The sequence below is a fragment of the Ciconia boyciana genome, chromosome 2, assembly GCF_034638445.1.
Source record: "Ciconia boyciana chromosome 2, ASM3463844v1, whole genome shotgun sequence".
Lineage (NCBI taxonomy): Eukaryota > Metazoa > Chordata > Aves > Ciconiiformes > Ciconiidae > Ciconia > Ciconia boyciana.
This window is the reverse complement of record NC_132935.1, coordinates 82901912-82929587: the sequence shown is the minus strand read 5'-3', so window position 1 is coordinate 82929587 and position 27676 is coordinate 82901912. Positions and strand designations below refer to the sequence as shown.

Here is a 27676-nt window from a genome sequence, read left to right as displayed (position 1 = left end):
TGGCTTCACTTGATGGCCTCTAACTTCTTTTTTTTTTTTTTTTTTTTTAACTAGTAGTCATGGTAAACATTCAGTCCCTTCATCCCTTAAGCCATCCATGATTCAATTACTTTTGTCATACCTGTCATATCCCACCTTATTTATATCTCTTTTCCCGACGAAGCATGCTAGCCCACACTGCGATGCCAGACGCAGAAGCTGTCCTCAAACCTCTTCTGGTGCCCTCAGCACCCCAGCCTGACAGGGGCCCCCACATATTTGTTGAACCCATGGGAGGATTTCTTGTAGAAAAGCTGCATTGCTTCTTCCCTACTGGCATGTTTACCCATGTGCCCACTATATGTGATCTTTATGATAGCTTTCAGTTTCTTCTCCAGCTTCACAGGACCACATCTGAGTCCTGAGGGAGAAAATATCTTTCAAGCAAGAGATTACACATTACCATTTGCAATTCAGCTTTCAGCCCTGAATTCCTTTACTCTCTTTATTGGAAGTTTTGATGCAATTTTTCCTTGCTTTTTCTTATGTTTTGGCAGGGGAAAGGGAGGCTGCTTTATCATGCTCTCAGATTTAACCTGCCAGAGGTTTATGACCTACAAAGTTCAGGCTGCAAGGCCCTCTTGTGCCTTCATCAATTCGCCTTACAAAAAAGTAAACCAGTGTTCAGAAATCAGACACCCCTCCGATCTGAAGATAAGCCAGTCTTGCAGTGTTTTTGAATGAGCTTCCCCTACAGACAGTAAATACCACGCAACTCTAAAAGACCGTTACTTAAAAAACCCCAAACCAACAAAAAACCCCCGCCATAGTTTCTTTCTTTGCAAAAATAAGCTAGAGAGCCTGAAGTCTCTTAGCATGTGCCTGTGTTGCATCTTCAACAACCTCTCCTCAGGTTATCAGGGCACGGCCACCTCTGCCTTCTCACAGCTCCGTTTGCTGCTTCTGAGCAGTCCCTGCACAGCGTAAACTCTTTGGAGAAGGTCAGGCCCATCTGGATGCCAGAAGAGCCCCTGCTGCAAAACACACGTTTTTAGGAGGAGCCCCTGACCCTTTTTCTCCCCTCTCTCTCCTTGGCTTATGACAGGGCTCCAACAGCCCCGGCAGTACGGACCCCTCACCTGGCCACACCACACCAAGCAGACTTTCCACTCCTTTGCAACTCCAGTATCTAACAAATGACATTTAAATTAAAGTGACCCAAGCTGCCAAACACCTGACATGAGGCTCAGCATGCCCCAGGACACCCCAGAGCCCCCCCAGCTGGCCAGAGCTTCCCTCTCTCTCAGACCCGGCTCCACTGGGAAGGACAGCACTTCTCCCTTTTCACTGAGACGCTGACAGTGGGCTCTTTGCTTTAAGACTTCAGGTCCCCCTGCACACACAACTATGCAGATGCTGTGATGCCACAGCAGCAAGAACGTACCGTTGTAAAACCCTTCCCGGGTCTTCCATTGCAGCCAGGCTGTTTTGGGCAGCTGTATTTCCAGGACATTCCTCTCTGTCCTAACAGATGAAGTGCCTCCCCGCTCCTTCCCTTCTCCAGCTCTCCCGTTACTGTCATACGTGAGGCACTTCCTTGCTTGCTTGAGCTTTCCCTTCCTTCTCGGCTCTGGCAAACGCAGTGGGTCCCACCAGAGTGGTGCAGCTACAGGAATACAACACCAGAGAGAAAAAACAGCCAACGCAGTGCTGTCCCAGCAGTGTCACCGAGTGATGACCTGCTGTGTTATGAAAACTCACCAGCAGCTCAGTCTTACACTGGCAATCAGTGAAAGCCGTTGTGGCTCGTGATAGACATATGCCTGATTTTCTACTACGCTACTTTAACAAAGACAATTTTAATGGTTTGGTGTCGTCGTCCCCCCCCCAGCTGATTCATCTTGTAGTTTTACATATCACTGCAAGAAGAAGTGTTGGAAAGCATTATATTTACTGACGTTCATACAGACTTCCCACCTCCACTGAGAAACATGAGCAAGATTTGGCCACTGAGTCGTCACTGACTTGCAGCAATCACCTCACCTGACTGCCTGCCAAGTAAACAGCCTTACTCCTCCTATTAATACCGAGCCATTCGTTATTTGTATTATCCACGGCTACGTAGGCAGAATGCCTCAAAGTCTCGCAGGAGCTCGGATAACTCTGAGCGCAGAAGAGAAAAGGAAAGGACAGTATGGAGAAAAGGTCGCAGCTCTACTACCTTCACCAAAGCAGGTACTGAAGTTAGAGTTTGTTCCTATAATTTATGCCCAATAAAATGGAAGATGCTTCATGCAGTTAAGGAATGAATCACTACAAAAGTACTGACGCTATTGTAGATGGGTATTTTCAGACCCCCAGCAGCCAGCCGCACAGGAGATCTGAGCTGTGACAACTGTTATGTGTCACATACGTCATGCATTAGGCAATTCTATTTCCACGCTGAAATGCAGGTAGCCACTCTGCAGTGTCATGTCACAAAAGACACATCAACAACCGTAATACCATGAGATACATGACCATAGAATAATCAAATACAGTGTAATTCAAGCCCAGAAATAAGCTCTATTCTGCAAAGTCTTTTCACAGCATACAACAGACCAGGAACAGACATCTAAAGCAAAATTTGGGTGCCAGAAAAATATAATTTGTTATTAATAAATATAGAGAAATATTTTTTCACTTGTCCTGATAAAGGCTTAGGATATATCCTTTACGTGACAAGTGATAAAGATGTGAAAACACTTGATAAGGCAAATCATAAATTATAAATTAGCTACACTTATTTTTTTATAGCTAGAAATTCAGTTTTTCTAAAGCTCTGATGTCTATCTGCTGAGGCAATCGTGTGAATGGAGCGTATTCAAGAAGTAATGGAAACTTCTCAAGAATGGCCATTTACTTGATTTTAGAAAAATATTTTAGGAGCCATCAAAGACAGACAAGGCAACATGAAACTGTTAAAAATATTCATTCCTTTTGGCACAAATCCCTCTTTGCATTCTCTCATCTTTTTAAGATGACTTTTTCCACCTCTACCATTTACATGAGCTTGAGGCTACAGCATGCAATGTTTCTTTAAAAAACAAAGGAAAGCTAATCTATTCTAACCCAAAGAACACAGTGTCTTTAGTGCTAGAAGGAATGGTTAAGATTTCTGTTCTGCATTAAAAGTATCAGGGTCATTTATAAAAGCTCGTGGTTTTTTATTTTTTTAAAAAGATCCCTCCTTCTGGTCCCTCTGGTTCTCTCTCTGGTGCCTGTTTAGTAACTTTTATATTTATAATGGCTTAATTTGACATATCTATGGCCAACTGGACTGTTGCAGTCATAATATTTTTTTAAATTTGTATTAGCAGAGCCTACTTGGAAAAGATTTCCATTAACTAGTTTAAATCTCAGACGCGCCTCTATGATCATCCAGAGGACAAGGGAAAAATGACCTGACATTTCTGTCCAGCTTTCACAGAAGACAAAAATAGAGGAAAAACCTGCTCTGAAGCATACAGCTGTACAGCAGGGGTGCATGAAAATAAACATCCCTCAGCTATTTTATGGAGAAAACTGATTTAATCTGTTTAATAGCATGCAGTTATGCTGCTCAGTTAAATGTATTTTTGTTAAGCAAAGTTTGAATTCTGATGTCTACTGCCTGGCAGTAACTTGAACCTATTATTATTATGCCCTTAACAGTCGTCAACAGGGCACGAATTTGGCTCCACACTGACGCCTGCACTTTAGCAAAGCAGAACAGCTGGTGTTGCTGAAACACAATGCAAAAGGAAGAACAGATGTTACAAACCTGCCTTGCCTTGTTCTTCTCGACAGACTACCTCGCGCAAAGGTGTAAAGGCAGGAACAAGACACTGAGGTTGACAATGTCTCAGGCCTCTGTATACATTTGGTGGCAAAGGCAGAAGTTCTGCCTGTAAAGATTTTCTGGCTTCACAAAATATAAAAAAAGGGTAGATATTGGATGCATTAAATGCAAAATTACTATTTCAGTTTTGAAAGGCTGTTTCAAATTTGAGGCATCCTCACAGAAACAGTTTGTCAGCCTTTCTCAGAGCCTTCGCCAAGGGAGTGTACTGTATTTACATGATGTTCAGTTAATTTTCTTCGTGTTTCTGCTCCTGTCCCAAACCTCATTCTTCAGTACTTACACCTTCTCTGGCCCAACTCTCCCTGCTCAACAAGTCATACAAACCCACCTCTCTCAACCCCAGTCCCAGTTTCTTTGCTGAAAATCATTCAATCTCTTCTCATCTCAGTCCCAGTCCCCCTTGCCCAGGAAATTTCCTTCATCCTTCTTCTTGTCCCAGTTCTCAAAACCCCATCTTTCAACCCTGCCCTGACTTTCCAGCCAGCTTCCATATAATTCAGGTCATTTCCTCCTTCACACTGCCAGAGTGATAAACGCCTCTTAGCTTTGCCAAATCTCAACCTCGCCAGACTACAAGCTCCAAAAGACCTGAGCACACCCCTCTTCTCCCTAGTCATGGAGTTGGAGATGTTTAAAGACATGTAATGTAGCTAAATTTGGGTGAATTTTAACTGGGAGATCAGTAAGGCACATCCTTGTCCCAAAGCTGACCTCCTGGCGAGGCTCACACGTTCACTCTGAAGGCCTTCGAGGAGACGAAGAGCAATGAACCGTTTTCAAAGGAAAGGTCACCAGGAGTTTAACATGAGCAAAATGACATTTCCTCCTAGCTTTATTTACAGAACCAGATGAACCATTTCAACTAACATTTTCAAAGCCCAGCGTGGGAAGTTTCAGCACGAATAGCTAAATTGACAAAATTATAAAAAAACGAGGGCAGGTTACTTTCCTGGGGAACGCTGGGGGAAGAGGAGCCATGCAGCAGCTCTGTCAGATAACTTTTCCCCTTTAAACTAACACAGGCAGCTGTGGGGCAGCCAGTCTGCAGTCCAAATGGTCACTATATTTCTTTTTAATGAGAGCTTGGACCTGTTTCAAGCCTAGTGCTAAAATTAGGTCTTTTACTAGCTTTTTAATTTTCCAGTTCAAAGGCTAGAAGTTTTTAGAAACCACGTAAGCCACTACTGAAGGTTACAGTCTGGACCACGGTTCTGAGTCCAAGACACCCAGCAGAAGCTGGTTTGCATTTTGTAGGAAGCCAAATGAGCATAGCTCAAAAAGGCGAAAGTGTTGCACTTCACATCAATCTCATGCTGCTAACGTGGAAAACACAGTTCCACTTTTTACGAAAGCCAAGGGAATGAGAAGGATGAATACCTAGATAGCGAGCTTTGGCTATAATCACAGTGCACGGTAGTTTAGACGCGCCTTTTCTAAGAGACCTCTCTCTACAGGACACAAGTTATTCCAAAGGCATAAACAACATGCCAGCCTGACTGATGTGATTCATCACTGCTTTCTTTGATGAGATCACCACATGCTATGGCAGAGCAGAAGAAGCCTCAGTGCCTGAGCCCAAATTTTATGGTTCAAGAATCAACAATGTTTTCGCTCAGGAAATTTATAGTCTTTGCCAACCCCAAACTGGAACGAAGACACATCAGTCACATGTTGCAACCTTTCCAGCAAACTCAGCTCCACATGCGCTATTTCAGTTGCTTTTCTGATCGTGTCATTTTGCAAGTAGACATAGGGAAAAGGTTAAAAGTCAAAACAGGCAAGCTGTATCAATAAGTTAAATTCAAATTTTCTTGAAATAAGTAGCAGTCTCAGAGTGCCAACTCAGATCATGTAAGACTATATACTTAAAAATGTTTGGCTTAGAAAAATTACCTTTATTCATTTTCCACCAGTGCCCCCCTAGAGTGGGTTTTTAGAGCACTCAAAAGGCAACACTGCACTAGTAAGTGCTCTACCCTTTCAGTCATTCCATTTTACTTTTCATATCAAATATGTTAACTTGCCTTTAAACCAATGCAGAGGCCCTCCTGAAATTTTTATACATTTTATACACTGGTTTTTCTTTTACTTACACTTCCAGTTACTGATTATGTTTCAGGGTCAAGAAGAACCACATGAGGAAAATCAAATTTTAAAGAGATAGATAGGCAAGGTCATAATCTATACCAGGTTTTTTTTTCCTTTTTTAATATAGTCATCCACCTACCTGATGTGCTGATGTGCTCATTCACCTACCTATCTTTCAAGAAAAGTTTTACAAGTATTTAATCTTTTCTTTTTCACCAGAAGTTAATCAATTAGTGCAAATGACGATGCACGCTCATCAGTTACCAATATATTGCTTTATTTCTTGGTAGCAAATTAAGGCTTTATAGTGAGATTTGTACAGTACAGGCCAATTTAAACATTAGAAACCTTAAAAACCATGTAGCACTATTCACTCAATTTAGCATAGCCAGAAAAGTAGCTTTTTTTTTTTTAATAAACAGTTAAATGTTACTAATGAGGCCTTATATTTCATGAGTGCAAATGGCTCAAAATCCCACCATCCTCAGGAATGGGCTTAACATTTAACTATCCTCGGGGCCATTTTGAGATAAAGGATAAACAGAGAGTATAGCTGGCTCGGATAAAATATACTGTACTACTTGCTGGAGAAGAATCTCTAATTTTAAAAATACAGAAAGGAAAACCAAAGTGATATTAACTGGCCAAAGGATGGTATCACCCCCTATTAGTCACTGACCAGTAATAGTGGCCATGACAAAATCATTTTCCACGGCCCTCTTTGCTTTAGTACAATCTGATTTATAATTCAGAGCTGATGACATCCTGTATGTTAGGAGACTCAAAATTGGAGGAACATACATACATAAGTTACAGGAATTTTTGCAGCAGTAGGACAAGTTCCCTCTGCAGGGACATGTCCAAACCATTGCTTTTTTGTAATTTGAGAGAGCATTGCTACAAGTATTTCCTCAGCAGTTATGTATTTTTCTCGAGCATATGGATTTTCACTTCATATCAATGATTTTATTAGTGTTGTCTGGAGATGATGGAACTACTGCTTATGAAAACCAGACACGGTGCTTCCCTTCTTATGTTCTCTACCGAGACATTTATAGCGTTTGAGCTGAACGAATGAATTCACCTGTCAGTCAGGCGCAGGGGGCCTGCCTGAAAATATCATCACCCCTAACGTGTCTGGCTTTCAGATCTGAGCATTACATGTGAAAATGCAGAGAAATGGCTGCCAGAAGACTGTGAAGAAAGTAGCCATGAAACGACCACACGCTCTGGGGAAGGAGGCAATGAGACGGGGGAACTCCAGACCACTCTTGCTCTGAGCAAGAGTGACCATGAGAGTACAAGGGGCTCCCAGTGTCACAGGGCAATGCTGGCGTTTTAATTCCTTGTTGAACAGCAGCTGTTTCTCCAGCCTAAGGGAACACACACAGACAAGTTTTCACAAAATCTAAATCTAATGTGAATAACACTCTCAGCCCCTCTGTCCCCAGGGGTGTTATCTAACATCAGGCTAACGTCTTTGAAGTCTCAAGATCAGCCATCTATCCTTTGAACTGGAAGGCCACAGAAAAGGGTCAGGTTTCTATGTGTATTAAGGCACATACTGAATTTACCTCAACGCACGTGCCTGGTTTGCTCAGGGAGTGTCAACTGCAGTGGTGCCATGGCCGCTGAAGAGATACAGTGAAGGAACAAGGACAGACTTTCTGGTGACAGCCGCGCAGCACAGCAGTTGGGACTGCCCCGTGCAAGCTGCTCGACAATGCCTCAGAGAGTCCCCAGTGTACTATGGTGCCATCTCAGCTCGTTGCAGAATGGCAGCAGCTTCTTGCAGAATGACAGCAGCTTCTCAGGCTGATTTGCTGGCTTTTCCCTTTGCCAGGCCACCAATATCTCATCTGTTTTCCTTCACTCAGGTGAGTATGTCACTACTTATCAGACCCAGAAGTCCCTATCTGCTACCAGAGGGTGGTACTACACATGCAGGAGAGGGTGGATTTAGAAATGAAGGCAAGTAGTGATGATGCACGAGTGACCTGGAGATGGGCTTTCCAAGAGAATCCATGCATGGGCACAATCTCCAGATTCACTCAGCAGAGTGCTCGGCAATGGCCAGCAGGTCTTATTCTGCCTCAATCGAGTATGTTTAAGAACATTACCCAGTATTTTCTGAGGGATTACAATGGATGACTACCAAAGAGAAACTACTTGGAGACAAGGGGATGCTTTATCAGCCATATTGGAAGAAGTTGGGGAACACAGACACATATTGCATAGTCAGCTTCATGAGCACAGCTGGAATTCAGATGTATTTGACCCAGCTTAGTAGCATTTCCAAAGGAGGGATTATGTGCTATTTCCTTTGGAGGTAGCTACTGTAGCCTGGGACAAGGTCACGGCTGTTATGGAAATGGCACCCCACTGGGGATGCTGAGTACTCATTGCTTTTGCATTAAGGCAGTCTCTCCACGGAGACTCACCGCACCTTAAAAAGTGATCATACGAAAAGCAAACAAAATAGTCCTCTAGAAACCCCCCTCACCCACAACATACAAGAAAAGCTGACTCCCGTGAGCTATAGAAAAGACAGCATTACTGAATATGGGAGCGTGTGTTTATACATTAGTGTTTTTAATACTGCATCGTAACGACAGGTGGGGTGTCCTTTCAGAAGAAGGCAGGGTTGGTGTGCTCTATAATACAGCGCTTGCAATGTCGTTTAACAAATCGCAGAGCATCCACAGAGACATCGCAGTCCTGCACATTCAACATTTGCAGGTCGAAACAGTTGGCAGCTACAATCTGCAGGCCCTGCCCAGTGATGCTCTCACAGGATTTCAGGCTCAGGCGCTTCAGGTTGAAGCAGTTGAGGGCTAGAAACTCCAGGCCGGTGTCTGAGACCAGAGGGCACTTGCCAATATCTAGCGATTTGAGTTTTGTGCAATTTTTGGCGAGGTACTCCACACCGTGGTCCGTGATGCCCTCGCAGCCCCGCGCGTTGAGGTAGCGCAGCTTGCTGCAGTATTTGGCTATGTAACGGATGCCCACGTCTGTGATCCGGCCGCAGTGAGCGATGCTAAGGTATCGGAGGCGCGACTCCAGCTTGGCAATCTCCCGCATGCCGAAGTCACTGACAAAGCGACAGTCGCTCACGCTCAGTTCCTTAATGGATGTGCAGTAAATCATCAGGTAGCGGAGACCCTCGTCGGTGATGCGGACACAGCGGCGCAGGTACAGGTGGGTCAGTTGAGTGCAGTGAGCGGCAATGGTGTGCAGTCCTTCGTCCTCCAGGACGAAGCAGTCTGTCATGTCCAAGTAGCGAATAGAGATTTGCTTCCCATGTAAGGGAGACAGCTTGATGGAAGCTTCGCGAGTTAAACTGATGCATGTTACTTTGGAGCAGCCTAAGCGGAAACACACAACAGATTTAAGCAAGCAGTAAAAACAAATCACACAGCAAGACCAGAAAGGTGGGCACGAAACTGAGTGCTGGATGTGATGAAGATACCTTCATGTTGCAAGAGCAGAATCATCCAGACTGACTAGTCTGGATTTGCTGTGATGTGTCCCTACACCAGAGGAAATAAAATCCCCTGGAGTCAGTGAGGTTGCTTTGGGATTTTGAGCACCAGCAAAGCAACAGACCGATTTTGTCCATATCCCAAATGTAAAATGATGGTCCTAGGTTTTTATCTAGGGACAGTCTGTGATCTGTTACTGCAATATAAACCCAGTGACAATTTGAGAAAATGGTAGTACATGACAACCAACACAGCTTTTTGATCAGAGGCACTCTCATTGCTGACATCAGAGGCTCTTTCACCATCCAACCCCATTATAAAAAAGACAAACCCCACCCACCCTCCAAAAAGCATTTGGAGAACAGATGTGAGTCCAGCCCCAAGCCTGCAATGTGGGAACGATGCAAAACTATGGCAAGACTATGTGCTTGCAGAAGGGTGGAGACTGGGGTAACCTGAGGAGAATGGGGAGAGTCAGCAGGAGCCAACAGACTGGTAAGGGCATGGGAGGACATGGACAGATGCAGAAAAGGACTGTTTCAAGTGAGGAAGTCCGGCCATGAATGGAGGTAACTAGACTAGAGGAGAAACGCCACACCTTGCAAGGAAAGATAAAGAGCTAGATTAAAGGGAAAAACACACTCACAGACTTCCCCCATTTTTAACCTCCACTCTGTGCATGGTGGTGAATGAAAGCTTTTTTTTGGAAAGTGCTGTTTCTGCTGCACTGCAAACTGGCAGTCTCGGGCTCCTGAAGGGAAATTCTTATCTGTGCCAAGTTCAGCTGGGCACATCGCATTAGCGTAGCTAGAAACAGCCGCAAGGAAGAAGGGAGGGTCTACCTGTTAGTGATCAAGGCTCAACAGTTTTAGCTGTAAAAGTCACTCAGACAAATTCCGCAGCTTATGCCTAAAGAGGTGCCCTCAGGCAGGGTTAAAAAGAGCTTTGTTGTATTGCTGAAACTGGCCAACAGGGATGAAGGGACCCATGAAAAGCCAGAAAAGTTAGGATGACGACCTTAGAGCTCCATGTATCAGAAATGCTGCACAAATGCTGTAGTCTGGAAGTAAAGAGCATGACAATGCGAGACCACCTCAAAAACGTGAATGACCCAAACCCATACCACTTGATACAACAGGTTCTCATTCAGAGGTTTAGAGGAAGGTATGAATATGCTTCAGTTCTTAAAAACAAAAAGGAAAAAAAACCCCTTGAGATAACCCAGTGGGCTCGCACAAATGCTGTAAGAAGCATGGGATATGGACTTGAAACAGTTTGCCACCTGCAGTTAGATTTCTACATTCATCATTTGAATTTGCAGCTGGATTTTTAATTTAGGCTTCAAATTTATTTGAACAGATGTTAATTTTACCTTAGGCCTCACACAATGAAACGGACAAATTGTCCACAGGTTATGCAGAAGCTCTGGGACCTTGAAGCAAAGCACTTTGTTCAACAAACAACATCTTCTTAACACTGAATGCTGCTATTTCCTCTTCGGACTGTGTGGCAGATCCACCTATGTTACGGTGCAATCTTTGGAAATATGTTTGCCTTCAAATAAGTACTACATACATGGTCAATAATGCAAAGTGATTTTTCTAAAGGGAAGCAGTACAATACTAATGGTGTAAAAATGTCACCTCTAATATGTTCTTTGGAGTAGGTGATGCAAAATGCACCACACGAGTCCCCATCCTTAAGCTGGGTTTCCACAGAAGAAGCTGGCACCTAGGCAGAGTTCTGCTGGACCTGATGTAGCTGTCATTACTGCATTTGCCCGAGGAGGTTGCTGGATTAAGGAGTCAGTCTGGATATTTTACGTGCTGACCAGAATTCAATTTTAAAATCTGGCTCAGTGAGAATGAAGGGTCCATGAGGCCAAGGAGAATGTTCTGTCTGCTGGGGATCCAAGAAGAGGGAACGCTTTAATGACCACAATTAGAAAGTGAATGGGTCAGAAGTCTCACAGCAGGGTTGGAGTGACATACATCTGTGTGATCACTCTTTTGAGAAGCTCAGCATCGCTTTTAGTTACTTTGGCTACACTGTAAAATATTTAATGGGAAGAATATTCAAAATGGTTTCACCAGAAAAAGAGTCCATGTTGATATAGAACTGCCTGATTTTTAGGCAAAATGACAGGTTCCTGGGTCTGCAACAATTTTTCTGTCCTAAATAATAAAACATGTAAAAACAGAGCTCTTGTAACAGGATTTTCCATAAAGTAAGTATAACTGATTTTTAAAAGGGAGGAGAAACTTCCAAACAGATTGAAAAAAATGTTGGCTAGCGTGTTAGATAATAACTTGCAGTCAAGCTCAACCAACTTCTAGAGATATCTCCGACCTGCCCACAAAGTGATGCTGAGAGTGACAGAACTTACATTGTGGAAAACTCTCAAAGTTAATACAAACATCTGGTTTTGACATTAAAGATTTTGGTACATTATTGCTGCCAAGTAACCATCCAAGGGGGAGAGGGATTCAACTAGATGTACAACTGTGAACTGGGTTTTAATTAACTAGCTACAAGTATGGCGTTATCCCCCAGCACATGTACCCAACTTCTCTTGCTCAGTATGACCAAACCAGTGAACCACTTCAGTCCTGAGAACTGCTCAAGCGAGTAGGTGCAAGCCTTGCCCTCCTAACTACAGACAGAAGGAGGGGAAAAAGGAATCCTGGTTCCAAAACATCCTCCAAAATTACCCACATCAGAACGAAAAAAGTGGACTCAAAACAAGACCCCAGAGATCAATTATCCTCAATTCATATGCAGGCACATGCAGCAAAAGCCATGTCTGAACACAAACACCCTGACTTCTGAGCATGTTCAAAACCAGGATTTTTCCTCACCTGCTCCAAAAAGAAAGGACAACTTAGAAAAATGTGAAACTAAAATTACTTTGCTGTCCCATTGATGAGACAAAATTCAAGGAAGACAGGTATTTTACTTGCCCTCTACGTACTTCGGACCAAACTGATGAGTTCTTAGGGACAGACACCATCTTCTAGGTCTGAAAGTAACAGGTTTGAGGAAACCACAAATGAAGACAGACCCCAAAAGAACCTATTTCAAGACTTGCTATCATCTTTTCATTTTCCCTGCTTTTGAGAAAGTCACCTTTGGTCTACAGAATATCTATCAGTAGGAGCTGTGGACCAAAGCATTTTCAGCCACCTACAAGCCCCCAAGTGCACTCAGGGTGTCAGCTAACAGACTGGTGTGCCAAGGCAGTTCACCCTCAGCTCAGCAATTCTACTTGTCCTGTCTCTCCAGACCCAGGATACTTGAGCCACTCAACTCTCCATACCACCCTAGAGGATGTAGTAAGAAAAGCATAAATAGGCCAGCATACAGCCAGCCTTCGAAGTGATATGTAGCTCTAGGTCTAAATCACACAGGCATATACATTTTCTTCTGGTGTTGGAGATGCTTCAACCTGAATATGTGGTTCGCAATCCAGAACTAATGTCAGTATGTACTGACAATAAGTAATTCACATGCAAGGTCATTGCGAACAGACTCCATGGGACAGGACTCCCATGGAGTCCCGCAGAGACCCCTTATCATCTGGTGGTTTCAGAGAGCGATCACAAAAAGTGAATAATTCTCATTTGTTGCTATTTGTTTGGATGCCTTCCATGACATTCTGCCATCCTAGGAAAATTAGGTGAAAGAGTTGGATAAATCAGTTAAAAAAAATAAAAGGCAGAAAAAAGAAAGCAAATCAGTGTACACCAGATAGGCAGCCTGGGAAAAATCAGTTTATCTGGGTACCAGGGACTCAATAGCATTGCTTCCTATCCCCACTTCATCCTGCTTATCACCATTAGTACCTCTGCAATGGCAAATCTGGTCCGGCTGATTAATAACAACATTAGACTGATAACAAGTGAGATCACAAAATAAGTATTGAACATCAAATTCACTTCAGTGCTCTTCTTGGCTACATCTTTTCCATTAAGTGCCAACCTATTTGCAGAGAGGAAATTCTGTGTGGCTGACCTTGGGGAAAAAACCTCTTGTTTCCCCAGAGCAGGTCTGAGGAAAATTGTCTAAAACATTTCTGCTGATCTAAACAGCTGCAGTGATACATGGTAACTGGGTGAAAGGAAAAGCAGAAAATCACTAAGCAAATATATACGCTATTAAAAAAAAAAAATCCAAGCTAGCTCAGTCTTGTTAAAATAGCAATAGAAACAAGGGGACCTTGAAGTTTAGCTAGGGATGACAATTGATATTTATACTGAGACGAAAGGCTAGCACTGATTCTGAGCTCCTCCTCAAGTCACTTACCAGATTACAGATATATACATTATATATATATAAAATCTACATATAAATGATATATATATGAAAAAGATAAATTTTGCTGAAGTAACTAGCCTTCACCATATGATTTAGCACTGACTGCAACGTGGGCCTTTGTGCAAAAATCTATAAAAAGTACTTGTGCTATTTGAACGGGCCATCTCTGCTAGCTTGTCTTCATTGGAGGAGGCCCGGCCACTCAAGAGGTGCTGCTGGCATTTGGAGCACTGAGATTCTAGCGGTGCCTGTCTCACCAGTACTGTGTTGGGAGACTGGCATTCCTACTTCGAAAGACAACACAGAAAGAGAAAGTGGGCAGTTGTGGCGCCAGCGGTTTGACAAGCATGAGGCTTTTAGAATCAGAGGCATCCGTATTGAAATATTTCCTGTTACCTGACACATCCAGGTGTTCCAGGTTTGGGCACAGTGACACGACATCAAAGACTGCCTCATTGGAGATGTTGTAACAGCCAGACACCTCCAGCCTCCTCAGTTCCGGACAGCACTGGGCAATGGTGTAGAGTCCTCTGTCTGTGAGCCGCCTGCAGCCACTAACAATTACTGTCTCCAACATGAGACATACGTTGGGTGTATCCTGACAAAGCCTCCGGGTCAGCACTTTAAGAGCTCTGTCTACATTGATTGTCTCGCCGGTCAGGCGAATAGTCCTCCAAAGTCGGGGGTCCCAGGCAAGGTTATACCAGCGGCGGCACACACGGGCACAGCGGCACAGCTGGTTGGTGGGCAGGAAGGAGAATATCTGGACCATGGAGTGGTCGGGCAGCCGGTCTATGTTGGCCTGTTCCTTCTGGTGCTTGGACGCCAGCCGGATGAGAGGATGAGTGAGACGGGTTGGAGGCGGCGAGTGGACCATGGCAACAGTTTCCCCAGTGACTGAGGATGAAGACGTCGACGACCCTCTGCCATTCTGGAAACCAGGGGAATTTGGTGGAAATATTAATGCTGGACTGGGTGTGCTGAGCGTCCGCATGCTCAGGTCAGAGTCTGGAAGACAAAACACACAATTTCAGTAAGTGGTGGGTGAATGCAGAGCTCTCGCTCTCCCCACAGCACAGCACCCCACTAGCCCATTTGTTAATGAAGCATGATGGGCTTTGGGGTTTGTTGGGGGTTAAGCAGTCATTTTTACCAGTGAGAGTGCGGAAACACATATTTCAAAATCTATCTTAGAGTATACTCTGAAAACACTATTCACCTTAGAGTTGGGTACACAATAGAGATGCACCCCTAGCTGTGCTATCAAAGCCATGCTAGCAAAGGAGGGGCTGCAGGTCTGAGCGCTGTAATGAAGAGGAGACATCAGTGGAAGTCCAGGGACTTTAATTCTTTATATTCACACCTAAACACTGCAAGAAATGAGTACATTTGAGTCGTAGGCTTTTTTGACAGACAATAACTGCCCATAACCTTGGCAATATCTAGGCAGCTGTGAGCTGTTAGGAGAGGAATACTGTGGTCCTTTGCCTCTCAGCTCCTTCAGCCATTCAGTGGGAGGCCAAAGAGCAGCTCACAAGGCAAATGCTACTTCCTTCACCAGACCTGGGCAGATGCGAAAAGCACAACCCCGTACACTTTCACCGTGTCATTAAATAAGTTCATTTTTCATTCATGCAAACTGGGACTCAGCAGTTCAACCAAGAGCGCAGTGACTAGTTCTTGAACAGGTTGGCTGTGCCTCTTCATGTGCATGCAGAAAGCACTCCTTTCCAATGGACTGAAGTGAACTTCAGTTGGATTTGAAAAAATAAGCCCAGAAAAGTAAGTGGCAAAGAAACAGCATGACTGGAAACTTGTTACAGAGCTGTTGCACAACATTTACACGCTCTTTTTGCTAGGGCTAATTGTCACACTGGAAGCAGTCAACCCAAAAAACCCCATGCAAAACAATTTGCTACTTCTTTACCTTCTTTATTTCACTTCACTGGCAAAAAGCAGGCACAGAAATAAAGGGCCTCTGCTACTAAGAAAGGTTGCCTTTGCTGTAAGATTATTTCAACTGTTTTCCCTCTGTGCTGACATTGCTGCCTACGAGTCACTCCCACTCCTGCTCCCAGCTCTCCAAGCAAAGCAAGTAAAAGACTGGAAGACAACTAGGATATTATTTTGATAGTCAAGCAAATGCCATGGGCAATACATTTAGAGAACCTGAGATATTTCAGCAGTACGTTACACAAGATGCAACCAGTGTACGAGAGAGGAATGCTGCTGCTGAACACACTCCTTCCATCTGCGACTTCTCAGTACTGATCTCAACAGAAATTCTTCATGAAGGAAAGCACCATCCAGAGATAAATACAGGAACCACAGTTTAGTGCCCAGTAGCATAACAAATATCATGAATGGAGTAAGAACAGTGGTTTTAGAGCACCAAGCTTTCCTCCATGTCACATCTTCTGCTATCCCTTCAGCGTTCAGACATTTCAGGGAAGCGTGCAAAGCCATCTCCTTAAGTAACATCGACTCTACAGCTCTGTGACTGACAGCACAGATATGGGCTAAGCAGGGTACAGCTAGAAATGCATTCAGCAAACCTGCCCAAATCTGGGTTTAGGTAGAGTTTTTAAAGTACATTTTAGATGAATTTGATCAGTGTATTACACATGAATTTGCCCATCAAGCTTTTACTTAGGCCAGCACAGGCATGCTCTGATCTCACTAGCTGCAACAGTAGCAACCACAGGCCTGCATTTGCACAGCGTGTCTTGCAAGGGAGAGAGGCACGACTATTTGGCTGAAGAACCCAAGACACAAAGTCCAGCGGCTTGCCTGAGATCACCTAGTTCAGTTGCAGAGAGATCAAAATCATCATCTCACACTGTGAAGGAAAAACCTATGCTACCCAGCTACTTCTCTCTTCCTCTTCTGCATCTTGTTTTACTTAGAAACTCAGTATTTCAGCAAGTGACAGGAAAAACATTTTCTTCAAGGCTTCTGAGTCTATGCTATGGTTACGTGGACCTAACCCAGGGATTTGTGTATTTCTGAGCAAGAACCATATCTTAACGCAGAGTGGGTTTTGCAGACACTCTGCTCCCCTTTGAGACCTCCTAATACCCCCCTGGCAGCTATTGCAAATAACTGCATTGAGGAGTGTTATTTGGAAAGTGTCTGGTATACTCCGCTATTTTAAAAATGAGATTTACAGCTGGAGAGAAAAAAACCAAAACACCAGCAGCAGCCAGGCTCCTGCAGACAAGCACTGACTCCACAGGCCACTTAGGCAACAGTCCCTTAGATTAATTTTTGCAAGGACTTACCATATGTCTGACCTCCCTCACATTACCACCAAAACCAATGACAGTGCCTGAAGTTAAACATGTGCAGAAGATGTGGCAGACTTGGAACCTTTACTTTTTGCTCTTTTCTTGAGATTTTAACAAGGATGCTTCTAATATAAAAGAATATACATTTTTTCAAGTGCTGGATGTCTCTTCCACTACCACATATATTTGGTATTGTGAATTCCTCTCCTTTCCTTTTACTTTTTTATTTGCTTTGGGATTTTTGTTTGGTTGGTTGTTGTTTGTTTGTTTTTTACACAAACCAGCACAAAAAGGGAAAACAAAATGATATAAATAAAACCCACAGAACAAACACTTGCTTCTACACCGCAAAATAGATGGAACTAAAATCAAAAGCAAAAAGTTTCATTTTTTAACATCTGCTATAAACAATTTCTAGTACTGTGGGAACAATTACCTCCTGTAAGACAGTCTCCCAGCATATTTTGAAAACATACATTTTTAGTCCGTTATTGTTGAAAACACCTAAAAATCTCTGCAGGGTTACATTCTCCCCTAGTCTCCATTCCTCCTTAAGTATAAAAAAGCATTTAATACTCCATGATTCTCCCTCTCTCCCCTGGTGATCAAAGCACCAAGCTAATACAGCTAATCTCCACTCCTTTTGGATCAAAAGTAGCATTCCTTCATCACTCCTGAGCACACTGTGAATAATCAATACCTTAGACATTCTGGGTGTGTAATGAATTACCAAAATGTGGTTTTTAACTTAGACCTAGAGCTAAAAAAAGTTTGACCTTCTGTTTTATGAGTATGCTCCGTGCTCGCTTCGTGCTCTCTTAATTCTCTCATTAGTATAGCAGTTCCAGATGTGCATCCTGTATTTCCTTTACCTTCAATCCTGAAGGTGCATCATGTGAAACTTGCTCCCTCCACCTTCAGGGCACAGACTTCTAGACAGACACATACACGTGCATTCGCACACACCCCGTCTCTGCACCCCAAAGTATTTTGGAAAAAGCCCGTAGTGTTGTCATTATGTTTAAACAAGAGAGTCGAGAGAGCATTACTGGTCTGCTGAGCCCGTAATGCAATATGCTCTCAGACGGGAATTTTGCTGGTAGCTCAGCTGAACTCTGTACAGAGGTATTCCCGCTTCTGTTCGTTGTACACCCCTAAGGGCGAAAGAAAAAAATAGCAGGTGAGTCCAGGAGCTTTTTGCCAGTAAAAACTTGGAAACCTTTTTGCTAGCATTTAAAGCTTCAGCAAAACACTTGGTCTACTGTACATTTTCCAGGCTTTTCAAGTATTCTTGGGAGGGGCTTCCTATAGCACTATCTGAACTGCTAAGGGTTTCCTTCCAGTTTTGTTCTTCACCATTTAGTGAGTCTAACCGGCTGAGTCAGTCTGAGACAGGGCAACTTAATGACACTGTGACATTAATAAACACAACCCTGCAAGAGCAAATGTAGTTACTGATTGCACTCCTCAATACACATCTTTCCATACACATGCCCTATACAAGCATTTCTTTTCCTGAAAAAAAACCAATTGTTTACAAGCCTGAAATGCAGCTTTACATTTTGGTGATCTTAGATAGTAAAAAACAAATTACAAAGCAGCCCTGTGCTTCCCTCCCTACAACCTCTTTTGCCCCTCTTCCTCCCCAGTTACCAATCTTCTGTGCAAGATGCTTTTTATTAAAGCTTTGCTTGGGCTCTGAAAATTGTTTGTTGATGTAAGAGAAAATTTCTTAACAATCTTTAAAGAAATCTCAAAAGATACGTGCCAGAAACAGAACTATAAAAGCTGACACAGAGGGAGAAAATGCACTGGAGGGAGTTTTCTTATTCCATTAGGAATCTGGTTTATTTCAAAGGAATTTTTTTTTCCCCCCAGTTTGTCTCCCAATTAATAGATACATCTGGGAAAAAGAGCCTTTAAATATATATGATTTAAACCGAGATCTAGTCTCTGTTCCTTCTGGCATTGACAACAATATGCAGTCTCCAATTTCAGAACCAGAGAGAGAAAACAATGGTGTATTTTCATTAGTCCAGCGATGCACACTAACATGGGACACTTGATGTCCAGACCCCAGCACGGACTTTTTAAGATTGAGCCATTTTCCATGCTTAAAGCGTGACTCCATTCAACCGCACCTTCTGCTATGGTGTTGAGGGTGTGCCTTTTTTAAAGTGAATCTTATACCAAGCTCCTCAAGTTAACAAAATTAAAATGAAAAATTTGGTAAATATCAATCAAACTTCAGATTCTTATCTGACAACTGAAAAGGATCCTTCATGTTGATCTGTTGTCACAACTGAGGTTTTTAGCAAAACTAAGGCAAGAATTAAACCAAACTATGTTCAGGCTCTGAAAAGTCAGTATAGCTGAGAAAAAAAAAAGGCAATTGGCATTTTTGTCAAAATGCTAGATGCAAAATAATGTGCAAGAAGCATTTACACACAGTACAGAAACATCACCTACTTAGCGTCTCTTCAATAACGGTGTTGCATAGGTATTACATATTTTACGAAGTGCAATGTGGGTATAGACTTCACATTTTTACTACGATACCATCAACTTCGTGCATGCCAAGGAAGTACTCCTTCTACAGAGACTGGGGAAAGTGGGAGCTTAATGGTTGTAGCAGCTACAGTCTACGGTGCAAAGGGGAACAGAAGCAGCTGACAGGCTTCTACAGGGGGAACATTGTGGGCTGATTCAAGGAGAGACTTGTGAATTTGACAGACAGATGTCAAATATGGCTGTGTGCCCTTAGAGGATATTAGGAAAAGGAGTTAGCTACGATGGCAGGCTACAACGGGGCCATTTGCTTTCTAAGGCCCTGGGCATGGACAAAGTCCCAGAAAAAGTGATACCTACGAAAGAGTGTCTTCCGCATCGCAAACATCCTCAGGCATTTCTCTCAGGCTAAGTTACCCTACCAAGCTCAGTTCCTCCTAGCTTCAGGAGGCTGGGAGGAATCAGGGGGCCCGTGATAGCAAAGAGGCAGCTGGAACAAAATTCACCGTGCAAACTTGCGCGGGGCTGCAGTGGTCAAGTATGCCAGAGGGAAAGGGATGCTCAGTGGAGATACCTATGTGATTTTGCAACCTTTTACAATCAAGAACGTACAGAATGAGAAACAGAGTTGGATGAGCTCTCTCGTCTCTCTCGAAGTACACCAAGTACACTTAAACCATCTCCGATGTGCATGTCTGCCCTGTTCTTAATTTCCAGGGACAGCTATTACTCCGCTCACTGACATTCCTGTTCCAATGTTGTCACCATATCAAGTTTCTAAGTTTCTCCTCTTATGCAACTGATACAAGAAGCTGTTTCTTGCCCCTCTCCTAGTGATTGCGAAGAACGAGAGGTCTCCACTCTTCCTGCAAGGATTTCTCACGTGCATTTGCTCAAACTTCAGCCCTTTCTTCCTAGTCACATTACTAATATTTGCAGTTTCTCCTTTAGATTTTCTCCAATCTGCGTGTATTTCTCCAAAAGCACAATGCTCCAAACTGAGCACTGCACGCTACCGCACCTCACCAGCAGCAGCTAAAGTGGAGTCCTTCCCACCTATATTTCATGGAAACTACATTGTCAAGCTTCCAGATTTCAACAGTCTCAGAAGGATGATGCATTCAGTATGTGATTCGACATATTGTCCAGATTCCCATGTGCCATACAGCTGCCTGGCCATTTATTTTCTTCACCCATGTTTATATAATCTATTCATCTTCCCCACACCTGTCTCCTTAGAGAGTGGTATGTTTTCTCTCTCCTTAATCTTCTATTTCTTCAAGAGCATTCTGAGTACTGAGAAACCTTCTCAAATTGTGCTCATTTTCAGTTTTCCAAATATACTGCAGGTCCAGTGTCATAAATAAATTTTAGTCCATTCCTCTGTATATTGGTAGTTTTGTGTCTCAATTCAATTCAAACAGATGGCTTCTGCAGAGGGATGGAAAAATTCAGCAACCTAGTAACAAATACTGTAGGGTATAGCAGGGCAGATCCCTAAAGGGTCCTCCTTGAAACATCATCACAGTTGACAAATACTTAGTGATAACTATTCAATATATCATACCCTTCAGTGGCCACCTTATGATGATTTCATTTAGTCTGCATTTCACTGGCTTGTTTCCAACACAGACATGCAAAAGTCTAAATAAACATAAGAGAGGTTACAGCTACTGTTTCCCTCTCAATAGACAATTTATTCTTACCAACACAGAAAATTAGATTGAAAACTTAAGAAGAGTAAGGTCAAGGGAACAAAAACACTTTGGCAAAGATGAAAACTTATTTCTTATCCTGTGAGATCTTGTAGGTTGTGCAACTCTCTTTTTAAGAGCAAAGACCTGTGACAAAGCTCGATTTTTTCAGTGTAAGAATGAGCAGCCTCGGAGCTCATGAAGTAATCGCATCCACATGCTCCTGGAAGGAACAGTTCCACAGAACTTAAAATAACCTTTTATAGTTTTTAAAAACCTCCCATAGAATGTAATAAGACACTGTACCTATTCTACAAGACTAGAGACTTTGTTACAAGACCATGTGGAAGAGGGATATGTTAACTTAAATTTGAGGCCATTTCATAGTAGTTTCTGTGTGACATTTTACACCTTGGATTATACTGGTGTAACTTCCCTGTGATGTTGAGCTCCAGTTTTCTTCAGTCTATAAACTCCTCCACATACATTTGGAGACCTGATCTTGCATTCCTGGCATAGTCACACTAGATGCTTAAAGTCAAACAGCACTGCAAGTGAAGTAATCGTTATAGTTTTATTAAGCAAATAATTCTTCCTTACAATGTATTTGTCAAAAGCTGGAACTAATTTCCCCCCTACTGACTTTGTCCCCTGCCACTTGGCAAGAATTAATTTTATCCCCATATTTTTGAACAGAGCTAAAAATACAAAGACTGCGGGGAAAAAAAGAAAAAAGTAATCAATCTATTAATTTATGAAGTCAGAGCATCTTAATTTTGCCTTCAGTACCACTGATGATACTAGCACACCAGTTCTGAGGAAAGGGTTTGTCAGTGCATCATTGCTGGGAAATTACATAGAGATAGATGGGATGATGCATTTTTTCCACATTCAATAAATATCTAACCCCCAAATGAATTGCATACATGCTTAAGTACAAGCTCTTCTTAAACCCCTTCAGGTCAGATGCTCTCCCAACTCCTTGCGGTATGCCAGGGAGCTCCTCCAGCTGAGCTAGTTTATGTCTACATTAGCAGCCCAGAAAGAGGAGCTCTGCGGAGCAAAACTGTCACTGCTGAGAACCCGACATCCGCAGGCCTGGGAAGTGGGTGTTAGCTTTCAGACAACATCTAATTTCATCCCCAAACCTGAATGCTCACTAGGGGTTGCCTCTGGTGCTTTAGGTGTCCTGCCAGAACATATTTTTTGCTTTAGTTTCACCTGAAAGTAATTGGGTTCATACACATTGTGGTGGTAACTAAAGCATGGTAAGGAGGGACTAAGGGGAGAGTCATTTCAAAAGTGAGCTTCAGACCTGAACAAAAATGCTAGTGTAGATTAATCCACTGGCCAGTGAAGAACCCCCGTCCACCTCCTCCAAACCCTGAGTTACCACCTCCCAGCCTAACCCGTACCATGTAGAGAAGAGGCATCCTGTGCCCTGCTGGGTTCTCAAGACTGGATTATCAATGGACTGGACACATTGCATTTCATTGTCCTCCATTTTCAGGATTACCAGACCTATGGGGATTCAGTCCTTTGCTGTTCAATGCATTGCTTTGAAATGTGCAAACCAACTGTGGTTAAAATGAAAATAAGCATTTACAAGATGCTTATATATAAGCATCTTCTATATACTTCTATATAAAGGTTTAAGATAAATAAGACAGCAAAAAGATAGCAAGTTTCCTTAATTTCAAAGTCATGCTAAAAAGCCTGCCATCCTTTCTCTCTCTCCACCTGACAAGCTGTTAGCAAGTCTTAATTAACCCAGGAACTCCATCCTGGTGAATATAAAAAACCTTCCCAATTCATCCAGAGAATGACTTGGTTCAGTGAAATGGGCTTACAACTATGTTCTGCCTTTTCTTTGAGCTACTCTGACATACTCCACGGTCAAAATTTTGTCACATAGAACACTTTCCTCCCTGACTAGGCAACATTTACATTTCCATGTTCCACTTTTTAATATATTGATATTCATTTTTCATTTAAAACCCACTTTACATAACTATAGATAGGATGAGTGCACATTGCGTAATACTGGCTCTCAAGCTATACGTACGTGGCCAGAACCAGTTGCTTAGCGTGACACTGAGCTGGGGCAAACAGATCCTACTCTGTGTTTGAATGATATGCTGCTATGAAGTTTGTGTTGATGCAAATGTATCTTTGCAATTTATATAGAAAACGGGAACAAATTTGGCTCCCAACTTCAAAATGCAGAAATCCAGGTAGCTGCTGCAGTCAGGTGCAGCTGTTCCACTATTTCACCTCTGAAAAATGGAAGAATTTGGAATAAAAGATGTGTCAGTTTACATTATTATAGAACTTCAAGATAAGTTGCTGGACATAAATTTATAGGAGGGAAACATTTTTAAAATCCCCAGTTGTTCACATGGATCAAAACCAAGAGGACCTGCAGAACTCTGAAATGTAGTTCTAGTAGATGTGTGTTGCTCTAAACGGAAAATAATATACAAAGCAGAGGAATGCTTGCCTCTGGGAAAAACTGAGAATATAATAACTTTGTTGTGTAATCAAGATGACTTGCATCCAGTTGGTAGCAAACTCTACAGCAGACAAATAATTCCCCCAAGAATGACTGTTTCCAGCATATTTACCAAAAATGAATTATTCATGTAAAAGAACATTGTTTTTCATAATCAAATACTGGCATTTTAAAAATGCACAACTCTCAGAAATGATTGACTTTCAAATTAACAGGGGATCCAGGATTTGACCTCCAAAATTGGAGAAATAAATGGTAAGCAATAGGCTAAACAGAAGAGGGAACAGTAGCAAGAGATTTAAAGCCACGAAGTTATGCTCCTCTCTTAACACTCAAGTTTAGATGTTAAAGATTCATTAAATTAATGTAATTTAGAATAGTCCAAATATCCTTCCTAAAATAAATTCAGGCTTTGTAAACATAGGCTTTGCTGATAATCTGGGAAGAGACAACCCTCCAAATTATGGGACAGAGTTGTACACAGCACAAAAAGAGGCCTCTAGATGAAAAAAAAACACCACCTAAAACCAAATGAGAAAGTAAAGCCAATCCCAGCTCAGCTTGCTTCAGCCCAGCTCCTTCTGGATTGTCCTGTGAGATACCTGCAAGTGCCCACCTGGTGTCCCAGCTGAGGAGTCGTATGCCAAAGCAGATGACGTATCCCTCTACCAGCTAAGTTATCAGTAAGGGAGTGATAATAAAACAACAACAACAAATGCTGCCAATAGAAAAGAGAACGCAACCCTCTTCTGTAAAAACTGCTCAATTAGTTACCATGTCATTGCTCACTCCAGGGTGAGCGAGGTGAGCTCTTTTCAATCATGTAGGAGAATTACCCCGAGGCAGTCAGAGTTTTCCAGGCTTCACAAATCAGCAGAAGTATTTATTCCCAGACTAATGCTTTTGCAGACTAGGAGGGACTCCATCAAGAGCCCTGCCTGGGTCTGTAGGATAGCTACAGAAAATCAGCAGACTTGTGCAAAGCGTAACTGAAGGCCGACCTGCAACACCTGCTCCCGATCAGCTCAGATCCATTTACACTTCAGTTTCCAAAGTTTATTTTCTTTCCCAGGAATGAGATTCCTTCAAAAGCACCTGCTAGCATGCTGGCAAGCATTCTCTTATTTTGCAGACAAATACCTCTTTTCTAGGGTTGCATCCCTCTTCCCTTTTGACACGTGGCCAAACTGAGAAAGCTGGTCTCCAGGGATGGAGAATGGTAGAAAGGAATGGCAGAAAACGTCACTTAATCCACAGTTTTACGTTTCTTACAAGTCCACAATGCTACCGCTACGCTTACAGACAAAGGAATAAATTCAGCAAAGAGCTGGCCAAAGCCAGTTGCCCAACAAATTGCCGTTGGGACTTGGGTGAGAGGAACACTCTGGAGGGGATGAAAGAAAAGAAACAGAGGTCTCCAAAGCAGAAACCCAGGACACCAGCACAATCTAATTTATCCAACACCTCTCTAACAAAGATACACAAACCGAGGATTTTTCATAATAAACACTTCAGTTATAAGAGCCCTGGAGTGACAGTCAGCATTCCCCTCTTCTGTTACAAACACATGCACTATTCATACAACGATGCACTGAGCAAGCACATAGAGCTTATTCAGAACCACAAGGATTAAAATTTTGTTTATGGGAAATTCAGGAGTTAAGCTGGGAAAGAGACATGGCCACTGGCAGCCTTCTCCTACTAGAAAATGTAACTGGCTCAAGCCCAAGTGCACCAAGTTACGTGGATTCCTGACCACCAGTGTGAAGCAGTCCCAGACTGTGTCAAAACAGATGGTACTTACAACTGCAAAAGCAGTGAGTGCATTAGCCATCCTCTAAACCTGCCATCTGAGGTCCCACTTGCTGTGTCTGTGACTTGTGATGTATAAATTGCAGATTGCTATTTATACGCAATAGCATATGGTACTCTGACATTTGAGGAGCATCAGATGTACATACGTGCGAGTAAATCAAGAATTCAGCACTATGTATTTATGGCAACTTCAATAACTTCCCAGTCTACTGAAAGCCATGATAAATAATTGCCTCCTTGTGCATAAAATATTAACTGACTGTAATTATTCCTTTTCAATTCATTGTGATTTCAAGTTACTAAAATGAGATAAACAAAATTATTCACCGATTGTTTTTATGTCATCTTCATTTCATTAACTCAAAATCAATATGCAGAAAAAGAAAATGTGATGTTTACGTCTACACAATCGCTGAAAGAGTTATTATTCAAAGCAAGAACTCTGGCATTATCTAAATCCTTCAGCCTCTTATTTTTCATATTAACCTAACCTAATTATATTAAACACCACCACTGATTTCTAGCTCTATATGCAATTTCACATTTATCCTCAGACTGAGTATCACCAGCTTATGGCGATATCTTAGGGAGTAGACTTAAAGACAGGACAGCAGCAGCAGTGTTTGGAATCAAGAGATATTTGGCATCTTGACAAAAGAGAAAGGCCCTTTTCTTTACAAAGCCCAAGAAAAAAGTGAACCTGCAGAGCGATCTCATCAATATATATAAATACCTGACGAAAGGGTGTACAGGAGATGGAACCAGGCTCTTTTCAGTGGTGCCCAATGACAGGACCAGAGGCAATGGGCACAAATTGAAATGCAGGAGGTTCCCTCTGAACATCATCAGGAAACACTTCTTACTGTGAGAGTGACTGAACACTGGCATAGGTGTCCCAGAGACGTTGTGGAATCTCCGTCCTTGGAGATATTCAAAAGCTGTCCGGACATGGTCCTGGTCAACCAGCTCTAGGTGGCCCTGCTTGAGCAGAAGGTTTGAACCAGATGACCTTTAGAGGTCCCTGCCAACCTCAACCATTCTGTGATTCTATGAAATAACTCTAATATACCTCCTACAAAGAGCACATGAAGTTTAAGTCCCACTTTCAAACAGGCACTGTATAAACCTTTGCACTATGGTTCCAGGCATCTTCAAATCTGATCGCCCATCAAGGGGGTCTTGCAGAGTTTGCTTTTTTCATTACACCAACTCAAGCTCCATCTCAACAGGTGCCTGATCCTCCTGTTCTAAAACACCTTTTGTGACTGAGACGATAAATGATCACCCTCATCGTTGAATGTTAAAGCTCAAACAGGCAACTATTGTCAGCTGGTAACACAGCCATTAGTGAGAATTGGCTTAAGGGATACTTGTTCTGCGGTGTTTGCCCCCAGTCCAGAGAATTCCCTGAAGCTCAGCACTGGCTCTTGGTACCTGTAGAAAGGACGGGCGCTTTTTGCCAGAATTCACTGAAAAACTAGTCTACCTCAAAACTTTCAGTAGTACCCTCATCACATGTGACAGATAATATCAGGTTTACCTGAACATAAAGTTAGTGATCTATGGGTAAAAAAGCTATTTTTTACCCATAGCTCTTTTTTGTAATAGCTCTTAAGCTATTACACAGGCATTGTGTCCCATAACTTCCTTATCAACAAACTGGTGAAGTACAGATTAGATAAGTGGATAGTGAGGTGGACCAAAAGCTGACTGAACTGCTGGGCTCAAAGGGTTGTCATCAATGACACAAAGTCCAGCTGGAAGCCAGTCACCACAGGTGTACTGGGGCTAATACCACTTAACCTCTTCATTAATGACCTGGATAATGGGACAGAGTGCACCCTGAGCAAGTTTGCAGATGAGACAGAACTGGGAGGAGTAGCTGATATGCCAGAGGGTCATGCTGCCATCCAGAGGGACCTTGACAGGCTGGAGAAAAATGGGCTGACAGGAACATCACAAAGTTCGACAAAGCAAAATGAAAAGTCCTGTACCTGGAGAGGAATATCCCTATGTACCAGCACAGCCTGGGGGGCTGATGAGCTGGAAAGCAGCTTGGCAGAAAAGGTCCTCGTGGACACCAAGTTGAACATGAGCTAGCGACATGCCCTCAC

General features: G+C 42.7%; 1 protein-coding gene across 5 annotated transcripts in view; it reads right to left on the bottom strand.

Annotated features, from left to right (window-relative positions):
• Positions 1 to 8178: 8178 nt before the first annotated feature.
• Positions 8179 to 27676, bottom strand: part of FBXL7 (F-box and leucine rich repeat protein 7) — a 190647-nt gene continuing 171149 nt past the window's right edge. For all 5 annotated transcript variants that reach the window (XM_072853118.1, XM_072853121.1, XM_072853120.1 and 2 more), the window contains 2 exons: positions 14143 to 14754; positions 8179 to 9315 (listed from right to left, as the gene is read on the bottom strand). In XM_072853118.1, the coding sequence (XP_072709219.1) occupies positions 8579 to 9315; positions 14143 to 14754 (1349 nt within the window). In that variant the 3' untranslated portion in view covers positions 8179 to 8578. The remainder of the gene's footprint in view (positions 9316 to 14142; positions 14755 to 27676) is intronic.